At 41.0% G+C, this 13,141-nt stretch overlaps 1 protein-coding gene across 2 annotated transcripts; it reads right to left on the bottom strand.

The window, feature by feature from the left end:
• Positions 1-5,157: 5,157 nt before the first annotated feature.
• spata18 (spermatogenesis associated 18) lies at positions 5,158-12,009 on the bottom strand. Of its 2 annotated transcripts, XM_028026911.1 has the most exons (13): positions 11,874-12,009; positions 11,534-11,722; positions 9,739-9,844; positions 9,526-9,641; positions 9,281-9,399; positions 9,096-9,191; positions 8,860-8,994; positions 7,302-7,533; positions 6,991-7,149; positions 5,999-6,174; positions 5,708-5,831; positions 5,520-5,588; positions 5,158-5,300 (listed from the first exon to the last, which is right to left on the bottom strand). In XM_028026911.1, exons 2-13 carry the CDS (start codon positions 11,618-11,620, stop codon positions 5,244-5,246), a joined length of 1,476 nt encoding a protein of 491 aa, XP_027882712.1. In that variant the 5' UTR covers positions 11,621-11,722; positions 11,874-12,009; the 3' UTR covers positions 5,158-5,243. The 2 variants fall into 2 exon arrangements, with proteins under 2 accessions (XP_027882712.1, XP_027882711.1); XM_028026910.1 differs by having other exon boundaries at positions 11,534-11,976.
• Between the last annotated feature and the right edge of the window lie 1,132 nt (positions 12,010-13,141).

The raw sequence follows: 13,141 nt of genomic DNA on the forward strand, positions 1-13,141 counted from the left end.
CAGGACAAGCAGTCGCACGTTTTGTTCGTCCGTGCCTTTTTGCTGCCGAGCGCATCGCGGTTTGACACGCGTAAGATTGTTTCTGGATTTTCCCCAACAGTGTTCATGTTTCAGTGTTAAGTGGAGTCAAACTGCCATCTGGCGGCGGACATTAAAAACTCGCACTAAAATAAAAAAAATATTGGGGGCCACTTTACAACAAGGCTCCGCTTAGAGATGGATAATAAATAGTTTATAGATGTGTTACTAATTCACCTCTAAACACTTATTATTATGCATTAATTAAGGCTGAGGAGCTGACAAAATCTACCAGTTTCTTGCCAAATAGTGATCCAGATCTGTTTAGTGTTATATTAAACATGTCAGACTGCGTGGTAAGCACAATAAGCATCTGTAAACTCCTTATCATCCTTAATTAAGACATAATAAACTGTTATACATGATTTATAAAGTGTCTATTGATGAACTGATAACATAATGTGGGACCAAAACACTGAACAAAGAAATAAAATGTAAATAATAAATGGAGAAGTATGCTACATTTATTAGTTTAAATCAAAACTGAAATAATGAAATGACCAAGCTGGCCTGGTTGCAGACTATAAACTCTTGTTTTCCATTAAAAAAAAAAAAGTCTCTCATGTTTTAAAGCCCTCTGTAATCTAATCTGCAGAGCCACACTTTCATTTAATCTGTGCACGAGAGAATTTTAACAGAGTCGGGCACATTTAAGGACACCCTGCTACATTTAGCCTTAACCAGTCCAGATGGCCGTACCGGGCACTAGAGTGCTTCCATATGCACCAGCCACATTCAATAAACCTTTTCACCCATTTTTTTTTTTTTTTTTTGTTGGTTTGTTTGTTTTTTTCCCCTCCATCTTCTGTTCAGCTTCGGCACGACTAACGTTAAAACCAGGCTCGGATTTGGCGCTGGGATCGATCACGTGTTTCTGCAAAAAAAATAAAAATAAAAACGAACAAAAATCCAAAGAGTTAAAAAGCCCCAGAGGAGCAGTGACCTTTTCCAAAGTCACACCTGCAGCCCGGGATGGAAACAGGCGGCCGGGGTTCACTTCACATTCATCTCTCCACCCAGATGTGTCTTTTATTACGCAGCATCCAGGAGAGGACAAGAAACAGATCCTCTATTCGGAGCAGATGATGGCATCGACATTTTTACCCTGCAGATGGGACGGGTCTTTCTGTTTTTTCCAGATCTCTCAACCTCCAGTTGATCTTCTTTATCCTCTGGTGAGAGAAAAAGGTCGCAGCAGCCAGAGGTGGAAAAATCACGAAGCAGACCTCTTCGCTCAACACCGATTTTTGTTGTTGTTGTTGTTGTTGTTGTTCAAAGGCGGTTCTTGTTGAAAGCATTCTGAATGATTTCATGAGAAGCTTGAGCAAAGATATAAAACCTCAGATGTCTCCATCCCAGCGCTGCTCGCTGGGGCTGGGAGGGAATTAGAAACCCATCAACCCAGAAGTCAGACCTGGACGTTTTCTACAACTTGCCTCAGCCTTTATGTCACTGGAACTTCACATAACAGACCAACAAAGTGACCCATAATTGTGACCTAGAAATTAAGATGATGGGAACGTGATTTTGTAAAAAAAAATAAATAAATAATTTAACAAAAATTTGCAAAGAGAAATCAGAACAAAAGGTGGCGAGTCGTTGTGTTATCTGCTTGAGTCCAAGCTTTGCGAAAACAGCAAAATGGCTCCAACTCACTCAGATTGAATGAAGAGCATTAAAGACCATACATTTTTTAAGTTTTTCCGCGAACCTCAACTGGACTAACATTTGGACTTTGTCTAGGCCATTTTAGCACATTAATATGCTGATATCTAAACCGGTTAATTGTAGCTGTAGCTGTATATTTACGGTTGTTTTGTTGCTGGGAGGCGAAACCTCCACCCGAGCTTCAAGTTCACTACACCCTCCAACTGATTTACATCCAGGATTTTAGCTTCCTCCAACCTCACCTCTGACGTAAAATAAAGAAAACTGAATACAACCCCGAGCATCCTCTTCATTTATCATAGAAATACAGTGTCTTCAGTCAGAGGCCACTTCAAATTCACTGTAATACAGACCGCTACAGGAGATCCTTCCTGCCCACATCTACTCTTTGAAGAATCTTGAACAATTGGAGTGCTAACAACATATACTGTAGCTTCCCATTGTGATCAGTAAAGTATATATGAATTTCTGCATTTCAGATTAAAAGCCTGTTTAGAGTTGCTTTTGAACCACAGCAGATGGAGCATTGATCAGTATATTGATCAATGTTCCGTCAACGTATTCATGATGGCGCTGGACAAAATGTCATGTTTGTCACCGGTTTCTCAAACTGGTGACGGTAAAAGATGTTTTTATGACTTTTTTTGTGTTTTTATGATGTAAACCACTTTGAATACTTGTTGCTGAAATGTGCTACACAACTGAAGTTAGTTGGTTGGTTGGTTTGATTTATGGATGGATGGATTGATTCATTCATTGATTCATTCATTGAAATTAACTGTGACCAGCTTTCCTGCCCCTGCTGAAGACAACACTACCCTCCATATGCTGCCTCCACAATTTTTTCTAACATACTGTTTGTTCACTAATGATTTCCAACAAACATCAGCTGTATTAAACTTACACACCAGTGGACTCTACCAGGTCTCTTCGGTATCAGTGTTGGCTGCACTTTATTTAGGCTGCCAGGGGGATAAAGGGGGGGATAATAAATACAAAATGTAATACTTTGCGAGTTCGTCATCTGACAAAATGTGGGAAAGTCCAAGAGTTGTGAACACATTTTGCACGCTACGCTTTGCGCAGATGTGCAAAGGATGACAGAGCGGGATGGAGCGCGGACAAATGTTCGCTCTGGGGAAAAACACACGGTCCAAATCCAAAGTCGTTTTTCTTCATTTGATTTGAAGGTCGTTACAGGGAGAGGAAGGAAGCATGAACTCGTCTCTCGGTGCCTTTGGCATCGCGAGAGAAAGAGAGACAGAGAGAGAGGAGGGTCAGCAGTATCGCCTGTTTACTCCTTCGCGTCCATCGGGCTGATGCCCGCAGCCTCACACACCACCAGTCAGCGCCCCGGGGTGGGGCTGTGGGGCTGGTGGGGGCAGAGGGGTTGAAAGCCCTGGGGAGGCACAGAGAGTCTGGAAATGAGAACAAGCAGGGTGGAGTTTGGTCATGCATGTGGTGAACTGGCGGTTCTCCACGACTTTGTCTCTCCTGCCATAAATTGTGGCGTCCTCCTCTGCAAAAAGAAAAACCTCATCCTGTTTTACTCCAGATGTGGACAACAGCCTATGTGGGTCACAGACAGAGAGCTTCTCATCCCGCTCTGTGAAAAGGGGACTCTGTCGCAGCAAAATGTCTCAGAGTACCCAAAAGTTGTACTCAAGTAAGAGTAGCACTACTTCAATGTATTTTTACTCAAGTAAAAGTAAAAGGTAGCAAGAAATTACTCAAAAGTATTGGGTATAAAAAATAAAAACAGACTCAAGTACTGAGGAACTGGTCAAAAAATTATTTAACATCTAAAAATTACATAATCAGATGGACTAAAATGCAAAGATATGTGGAAATGTTAAAGAACAAAATAAAAATACAGTAATTCTTTAGTAATTACATTATGACAAAGTCAGGGGAAAAAACAATTTCAAATCAGTTTCTTTCAACGAAAAACTTATGAAACCAACAAAACTGTAGATGAATTTCTAGAAACTTTACTCAAGTAAGAGTAACACTTCATAATAAATGTAATCAAGTAAATCAAGTAAGAGTAAAAAGTCAAATTTAGTAAAAATACCCTTAAAAGTACATTTTTGTCCCCCCCCCCCAAAACGTCACACGAGTAGATGTAACTGAGTAAATGTAGGTAGTTACTATCCGACTCTGGGCTGCAGCCACGGAAACTCAACTCATCCAGCAAAGGACTCACTGAGAACAACCACAGGAAACATGGCACGCTCCAGCAGCTCTGAGCCAGCCCTCATGCCACCAAACTGGAAGCTTTAATTCTGTCTCAATCTGGTGAAACTTTACTGCCACCACAGCCATGAACTGTTGCTTCTGTTTTCAGTGACAGCAGACATGAGGTTTCCTCTATGGTTGTCTGCATGACAGACGGAGCTCCGTTCTCCCCCTTCATCTCCATCGGTCCACATGGCGCGGCTTGCGCCTTGACCGCAGCACACCCTGAGTAAACACTTATTGCTTTCAAATAAAGATCACTAGAGCCAACAAAACCCTTAAAAATAAATAAATAACCTGATCGGGAAATTCCCACTGCGAACAAAGCCTGGAAGTGTTCCATAAAAATGATTTAACTGTACCGACAATTCTGCGAGGGGAATAAATAAATTGTGTAGTAGCAGAGAAGCAACACGGTCACTTCAGTTAGAACTAAACATGTGCACTTAAACACATGTCAACAAACCAAATGTAACCCATGTTACATTTTCATAGCTGCAGTTAACACACACAGCCATTTTGTGTAGGCAGAAACACAACAAAGCTCAAGAGAAAACAGTCAGTTTATTAAAATTAGTCATCAAGAACATGTTCTTTAAATTAAACTCATAGTACGATTTAAAAAGAAATTATTATTCAAGCCACTATCTACAATATTAATTATTATCATGTTCATTGAAAAAGAAAATATTCTGAACTGTAATAATGTCTCCTTCTGAGGCCTCTAAACGTTGCTCCGTAATAAGGCATTTCTTTGTTCCACGTTTAACAAATGAATACAGCACGCAACAAAATTCAAACAAAGACATAAAAATAAACCCTAAATTAACCCGTGTCAATAGACATATTGAGCAATATCAGATGCTCAAACAGGGCAGGAAGTGAGGTCAGAACCAGTAACTTTAGCACCATACAGTAACATCCTTCACTGCCCTTCATATAAAGACTACAGCCTTAGACGCAGGCTTTGGAGACAAACAGGAAGTCGACAATATCAATATGACTTTTGTTGATGAGTCCAGAATACAATTTATTTTTAAAAAACAAACAAACTCTCTGCCAGAGTAAATATAGTCACAGTAGCTGCCTGGCTGGTTTTGCACCTCTGGTCGGTAATATAGTGTAAGATTATATCTCCTTATTTGGTTGAAGCAGACCCAAGCAACACAGAAATCAAGTAAACAAATCCGTTAAAGTTTATTTCATATACAGGAAGCACAGGTGGACTTCACTTTACTCTTGACCAATGAGGCGAGTGCTTACAGGTGTCTGGTAGTGAGGCGTCCAGGTGACAGGCTTCTTTTGTCGCTAAATCTCTATAAGATTAAACAAAAGTAAAATGTGAGTGTTAAAGTCTGTATTTCCTATGAAGTGTTCATTCACACGTCTGAATTAAACTCGGACTTTTGTCTTAGAAAACATACCCTTAGAGCCACGTGTGAGCATGCGTGTTAGAGATTAATTTGTCAGCAAATTTGCAAAGTTTGACCGTGATCTCGTTGCTCGGTTGGAACTCAAATGTTATAAAGACTTACTACGCTGCGGACCGGGCTAAGAGATCGGGAGCGTGCAGGGCTGGCACTTCTGCTCCTGCTTCTACTCCACTGCAGAAACAAAAACCCAGAAACATTCACACAAAACTGTACTGTTCAAATCTACAAGAACCACTTTTGTTTTCATCGTTTTCAACATCATCTTTTTTTAACTACTGTGAAATATTTACCAGTACGCCTCTTTTGGTCACGGCTTCGCCTTTAACAAGCACCGTGCTTCCTTCCACCAGAGCAGGCCACACGTAGTAGACCACCAGCGGAGCACTGAAATCAGAGTCAAAGCTGCGACGATACCTGGAACACAGAAAGGAAGATGCGAGTCTCCATCATAGATAATGTTAGAGTGACCCCTGCTGGTCGGAGCAATGTACAACAGCGGTGGGCTGCAGGAAGACGTGGCCGACTGCAGTCAGCCCTCTGCTTAGCTGCACACGTTCCCCAGAAACCGACATTGTACTAACTTGGCGTTGTTGAATAGTTCACCGTTGCTTCCGTAGGCCAAGTCAAGCGGTGGGTCCAGAGTCTGCATGGCAAAAGCCACCCTGCAGGTCTCTCTGATCAAGGGACTGATGAGTCTGAAGTCCACTTCTGGAGGGAAGGAGATCTGGGGGTTCTTGTTCATAGCAAGGATTACATCCTAAGAGGAAAACACAATAAGATATACAGTGTCCTAAGTATTTATACCTCTGCATGGTATTCAAAACATTGGTTAGTGTGATGTGTATTTGAATCTAGCACTCTGTACTCTGATAGCAATGGATAACATGCAGAGGAATATTATAGCCTTCAGATGTTACCCTATAGGGTTTTTCTTATTAATGCTGAGAGGTAGGGAGGGAGTACATACATGCAAAACGTTGTGACTGGCTGGAAACAAACTTTTCTAGAAAAAAAAGAAAACAAGTCCAGACCAAAACACAACTGAGGGTTTGTGTCAAGACTTGAAAATCGCTCTTCAGAGATGCCCTCCTTCCAAACTGACTGAGCTTAAGCTGTACTCTGAGTATCCGCAGGTTTCAGCAAATTAAATTGGAAACTTTTTAAGAGCTTTTTAATGCTACCTTAGCTTGAATGAAACTAAAGGGAGAAAATCTATAAATATAGATAATGTTTCAGGGGTTCTGCTGTATTACAAGTCAAACGTCGTCCAGCCAACTGGCGACAAATTTGCACTTACCCATGATGGACACAAAAATCTACCTAGCTAACTAGTCGGCTAGAGTAAATTAGCAGCTAATTAACAGTTGCTTCAACTGCATCTAGTCACAGAGTGCCGTGAAGATGTCGACTCAAACTTTTGCCTTATAGAAAAAAAAACCTATATGTATGAGATTAAATAGTCGTGCCATGACAAAATTTGAGACCTGTCGCTAACATATTTAAGACGAACTCACTTTATTTTAGATACATGAATTTCATACTATTTAAGACAATCAAAATCATTTTCTCTTACACTGACACTGCACAGGACATCATAGAGGTCCAGGTTCCTAACAATGTAATCCACAGCCGCGTCCTCGAGACTCTCCGGACCAAAGTGGGATGTGGACAACGTCTTTCTCACCTGCTGCTTGAACTTACGATAGGCCAGTTTTGCTTTTTGGAAGGACTCCTAAAACAGGGAAAACATACGGCATTCCTGTGGCGCAAAACACAGCAACGCTACACAAAGTAGCAAGAGTGGAAAACATAATTTTGTATGTTGATACTGAGGCTGTGCGTTGCATTGTAATGTTCTGCTTATATTCACTGCCCGCATTGTACCATCACAGCGATGAAGATGATTCTCTGGACCATCTCTATGTCTGGGATGTAGCGCCGTAGGAGGGTCTGTGCGTCCAGACGCTCCACGGTGTACAGATCGCTGAAACGCGAGACGAGGCGTGCGTGGCGTGAGGAGTTGGTCAGCTGGGCTCTGGTGGGCGACGTGCTCCTGAGTGGGCTGGATGAGCGGCTCAACAGGGGCAAAGGGCTCGGAGAGCGACTTCTAACCAACCTGAGAGGCGGAAACCAACACGGCAACTACAGCTACAGCGCCTTGCGAAAACATTCACAACTCTTGAACATTTTTTTTTATCAATTTCTCATATAACCATGAATTTAAGTTTATGGCATTGGGATTTAATGTAATAGACACAAAGACTGCAGATGACTTAAAGATGGATTCGTGGATCACCTTCCAACCCTACACTCACAACCAGAGCTACAAGGTTCATATCCAAACATAATCATTAGTTAGGATGGTTCAGTGACTAAAAGTCCACATCTAATTTCAACTGAAAATCCATGATAAAACTGGAAAAAAAAATTTTGCAGACTCTTTCCATCTAATCTGATTGAACTTAAGATTTTCTGAGGAGGACGGATTTAAATTTTAGCCGACAATTGTGCAACGGTGGCAGACGTATTCAAACAGACTTGCAGATTAAGGGTGCGTTCACACCAGCCCTGCTTAGTCCACTTTAATTGAATTCTAGCTCGTTTGCCTAGAAAGTCCGGTTTGTTTGGGGAGATGTGAATGCGCAATCGAACTCTGATCTGGGCCAAGAAAAGGAAAGTCTGGTCCAGCTAAAAACCTCGGTTGTGAACTCTGGAGCAGTTGGAATGCCTATGTGAACACCAAGAGGACCGGAGCCCGCTCCAAAAGAAGCAGGAAGTGGACTGCAGTGCAGAGAATTCTGGGTAAGTACAATCAAAACAAATGTGCAAGACTAGGGAAATGGCTTGTGGTCTTTTACCAAAGATAAAAGAGAGATCCTACAACTGCTAAACTCCCATGCCATTGCCTTTTTGTTTACATTTTGTGCAGAAGGAATGTCTTCTTCAGAGGTTTATTTTCATGTAGTTTCCTTCAGTGGTTCTCGGTGCAGCGCCACCTCAGGCGAGGAAAAAAATTGGTTTTTCAAAGGATTTGGATTGTTTGACACAGTGCAGTATAGAAGTTAACCGCAGCAGCTAAAAATGGAACAAATGTTGCAATTCATCTACTGAACTGTCAGTTGTGATATCAAACTTAGTTGCAGCAATATGTGGTCCTGCAAAGTACTGATTCTGGAGAGTTGAATATAAATGCACGCTACATTTTTCAGATTTTAAATTGCGTAAAAACAAATTGTAAAGCACGTATAGTTGTTGTTCCACTTATATACTACTTGTGTTGTTCCTAAAGTCCCAATAACAATAAAATATGACGAATCTTCTGATTGTTTTTGGGAGAAATTGTGGAAAAAGCTCAATGGGTGTGAATATTTTCACAAGGCAGCGTATGTAGAACACCAGTGCATGTCGACGATTCAATGTTTGCACATCCGTAAGATGTTACCTCTCTTGCAGCATGACCTTCTCTGAGTTCAGATAAGCTAACTCATCCTTCAACAGGCGAATTTGCCGCTCGTAGTCGTGAACGGCGTCCTGCTTCCTCTTATACAACGCCAACTGTTCGTTTGTAGAATGCAAACTAAAACACAAAGTCAATATGTATGGGGAAAAAATGAATCTCTCACAACATAACCGTGACGCGTGTGCAATGCCGTAATGCTTCTGAACTACATCACCCACTCCGCTTTGAGCTGCAAGATCTCATCCTCGGTGGCGAGCAGGGTGGTCGCCGACTTGCACTTTGTGTGGTCCAGCTTCTTCTGAGCCTCCACGAGTCTGATACACAGGGAAGCATTTGCGTTCAAATGGTAAAATGTTTCATTTCCCCAAACAACTCTCTCAAATAACATGATAATATGACTCACTCTGCAGTGACCGACTCCAGCTGGAGGCTAGTAGAGTTCAATTGAACTTCCAGCTTTCTTATCTCGCTCTCCTGGGACAAAGAAAGCTCCTTCGTCTTTCTGTCCTTCTCTGCTGCACCCTGATGGCGACAGAATGGCTCGTCGTCAACTCCAACCGCAGAGCCACAATGCGATCACAACGCTTGATCACGCGGTTGATTTTTTAAATGACATTGTTAAACCGGAGGACAGACCAAAGGTCAAACCTGGATGAGGTGCAGGCTGGTGCCGTCTGCGATGGACGGCCTTGAAATGGAGAAACAGCTTCCAAGCCAAGGCAGAAAACGCGTTTTAAGAGTGTCCACTCCACCACAGCGACCGCCTGATTTGTGACGAAAGGTATCGGAGTCATCTTTCAAAGATCAAGTTCGATTTTTCAAGGAAATATGCTTCCCAAGCAGTCACAATGCAAAGCTTACCCTCAGCTGCGGTGAGGTTTAGGATGTTAAACAGCTGGCCTTGAATTTTGGCAGTGAGCTCAATCAGCTCACAACATCTGTTCACATTCTGATCACAGGAAGACACCTGGGTGAGAAAAAAAACAACAACGTTTTAATTTATAACTTAACTAAATCAGTGGCTGCTGTGTTTCAAGATAGAGCCTGTATGTGACGAAATTTGTGACGAAACTCATCTCTCTGATCATGAACTAGGTAAGTAAAGAAAGAATAAAAGTTTCAACTTGTTACCTTTTTTTAAGACTGGAATCACATTCATTTCCTAAAAACATACCATTAGTCAGTAGCCTTGATTTGATTGTTCATTTCTGTGTATAAATTGGATTTGTTTGTCTTGTAAAGTGCCTTGACATGACAATGGTTATGTCTTTAGCCATTGAACTGAATTGAGTTCAAATCAATGCTTTTTAAGTGGATATGCAAACAAAGATGTTATTAACACTGTTGTAGACGGTGACTGAAACAAAAAGAAAAACCAGTTGAAACTAAAGCGCCATTTAATTTCCCTGTTTGTGACCTATCTACCATTGTCCTTGTAGCGCAACAGCCGCTACAGGAAGCTAGAAAAGAAGTCCCATCAGTTATTGGTCTATTTCAAACCGGACATTTAAATAATGTAGGAAATGGACTCTTTACATCAAGTTCTGGTTGTGCACACATCTTACCAAACAACAACATGCAAAGAAATGGAATGTCCTCATTAACTCTGGTGTGTTCCCAGCTGGTTGAACAAACATTCCAGTTGAAATATCTTATGATCCCATCTCTTTTTTTCCTCAAAAGTCATGGACTGCAGCTTATGATTGATTAATTTACTTCAAAAAAAAAAATTTTGCCAACCATTTTGGCAAATAATGAATGCAGTCCTTACTGGTTCTGTTCAGTGGGTGGGGTAGGTCAGTTACATTGGGGCAAAACATGTCAAACATGTTTTGTTTTGGGGGTTTTTCTTCAGTAAATATATTTCCAAAAACACCATGCCCCAGTAATCCACACATACAAAGAAATCTATCTATAAATTAAGGTACGTTTCTGTATGAATTGGTACATGTAGTGAATACATGAAGAAAGACATGTTCAAAAACGCATAAAAGCCAAGAAACCAGCTGAAACTTGTCAGTATTCAGGAAACATTCCTGATTAAAACCTGAAGATAAACTGTGTGGATTTAAGTACATGGAAATGAATAACTGAAGAAAAAAAAACTATTATTTTTGCCCAGTTTGTCACTTCCACTACGGATTTCCAACACCTTAAACGTCGTGTCCTAAATATTTACATTTAAGCTACAGGTTGTAATTTCTGTACAAGAAATAAATAGAGGAGGAACTATCTTAACAGCGAAAACATCTTTGGAACGGCCCGACGGTTGCCACGGCGATCAGCGTTCATGACAACCAAACTCTACGGAGAAATCAAAGTAAAAAAAAAAGTCATTCCTTTACTCTGAATTGTAAAAAAAAGTCTTTCATTTTAAGGACTTTCACCTGCCTAAATTAAAGTACAAACTGTAAGCATACTTAATAAACACACATCTTTACTTTAATGAATTTTCGACATGTTTCATTAGGAGATGACGGTATTTTCCAGTCATTTTCGATTAAATCATATGCAAAAAACAACAACAACAACAACAAAAAACATAGTATTGTACTGTGGGATAACGTTGGGCAGAAATGAATATCCGGGCCAGGTAAAGAGCACCAGAAGTGTTGTGGTCAGATTTAGGTCGACCGTGACTTATTGATGAACTTACGTGGTAGTCTCTGTGCCAGTTCTCAAGCTTGTCCTGTAAGACGCTGAACGAAGACGCATTGGTCAGTCTCCTTAAAACCTCCGCCATGTCCCGCTAAATCAACTGACTAATCCGCGGAGGTCTGACGATTTGAAGAAGGAGGCGGAGGGCAGCGGCAGCAGCAGCAGCAGCAGCGGGAGGCTTGATCAGCTGTAGTAAAAAAAAATATAAAAACTCCTACAGCTTGCTCCTCCTGTGACACACACACACACAAACACACACACACACACATACACGGATGCCTCGCAGCGCCTCTGGCAACCAGGCTAGAAGACAGGAGAAGAGATGAACCCACACAGACCTGCTATGTAAAAACTCCTGCCGGACGACGCGGCCTCGGTGTCGGTCCTCTACGGGTTCTGCGTCCCTGTGATGTCATACTGTCAAGCGAAACCAAACGGCTGAAGAGCAGAACCGGGGGGAACATAAAACACGGGTGTAGAAGGTTCTGCTTGGTGTATATCTATGTGGCTGAACTCGATCCAATCCGATTACAACGCCCCACGGTACGGCACACCGAGCTGAATTAAGTACATTTAAACCTAATTTGTTTCTGCGGCAATAACCTCTGGAGCGTTATGACAGCGAGGTAAATAAACTGCAGTAGCATGCAGGAAAAAGCTAACTAATAGCAGCAATAAACTCAAATAAATTGAATGCGTTGATCCATTGCATCCACCTAAACAGTAAAATAATAATAACTATGTGTGACGCATTTAATAGTGCATCACAATTTAATTGCTTACTATAAACGTATTGTTTTATTTATTGATGGTCACATCAAGTGATTTGATGCATGGGCATGTTTAGGGAATAATACAATTCCAACATAAATATTCTTTTTTTCTTCTTTTTCTTTACTTTTATTTAATTGGATTTTGTTATGAATGTGTAGTCTTTGGCTTATGGCTCTTCCATGATTTTGAGATCAATGGTCACTCCTTAATAACACAAAGTTATTAATGTGTCCATTTTGAATATCTCTCATTTACAGCATAATACAACTTGCAGTTCTGTCATGGCTTTGGGTTTTGGTCTGCCACCATAACAACTCTTCTGAAAACGTGATGGCGCCCTCTGATGGGTGAGCGGCGCAGTACACCTTGGACAGGTCCATCCCAGAACAGCACCAGGCTAACTAATCATGTAAACACACTTTATTTTGTTGTTGTAGAAGAAAACCAGATGAATAATAATGACCCCTGTTTGTTTGTTGTTGTTTTTGCTTGATTAATTTTAGGTTATTCAGCCTGTACTACCTGGCAGAGGGACAAACAATGGAAATCAGCCTTAGCTGTAGTTGAATGCAGTTATATTTATGTTAATACATCCCTCTTCATCAAATAACTGAAAAAATATCTATCTATCTATCTATCTATCTATCTATCGTTTGTTTTGTATTTAATGTTAATTATACTTTCTGTGTTTGGTCATATGTTGGGGATGGAAGGGAGAACTCGCCCAGAGCGCCATTAATGCAAGAACCGCTACTGTATATTCTAACTGCTGAAGTATTAGTTTAATTATTATGCTACACGTTCGTAATTATTCATTGTTAACTTACACAAA

The sequence above is a fragment of the Xiphophorus couchianus genome, chromosome 9, assembly GCF_001444195.1.
Source record: "Xiphophorus couchianus chromosome 9, X_couchianus-1.0, whole genome shotgun sequence".
Taxonomy (NCBI): Eukaryota; Metazoa; Chordata; class Actinopteri; order Cyprinodontiformes; family Poeciliidae; genus Xiphophorus; species Xiphophorus couchianus.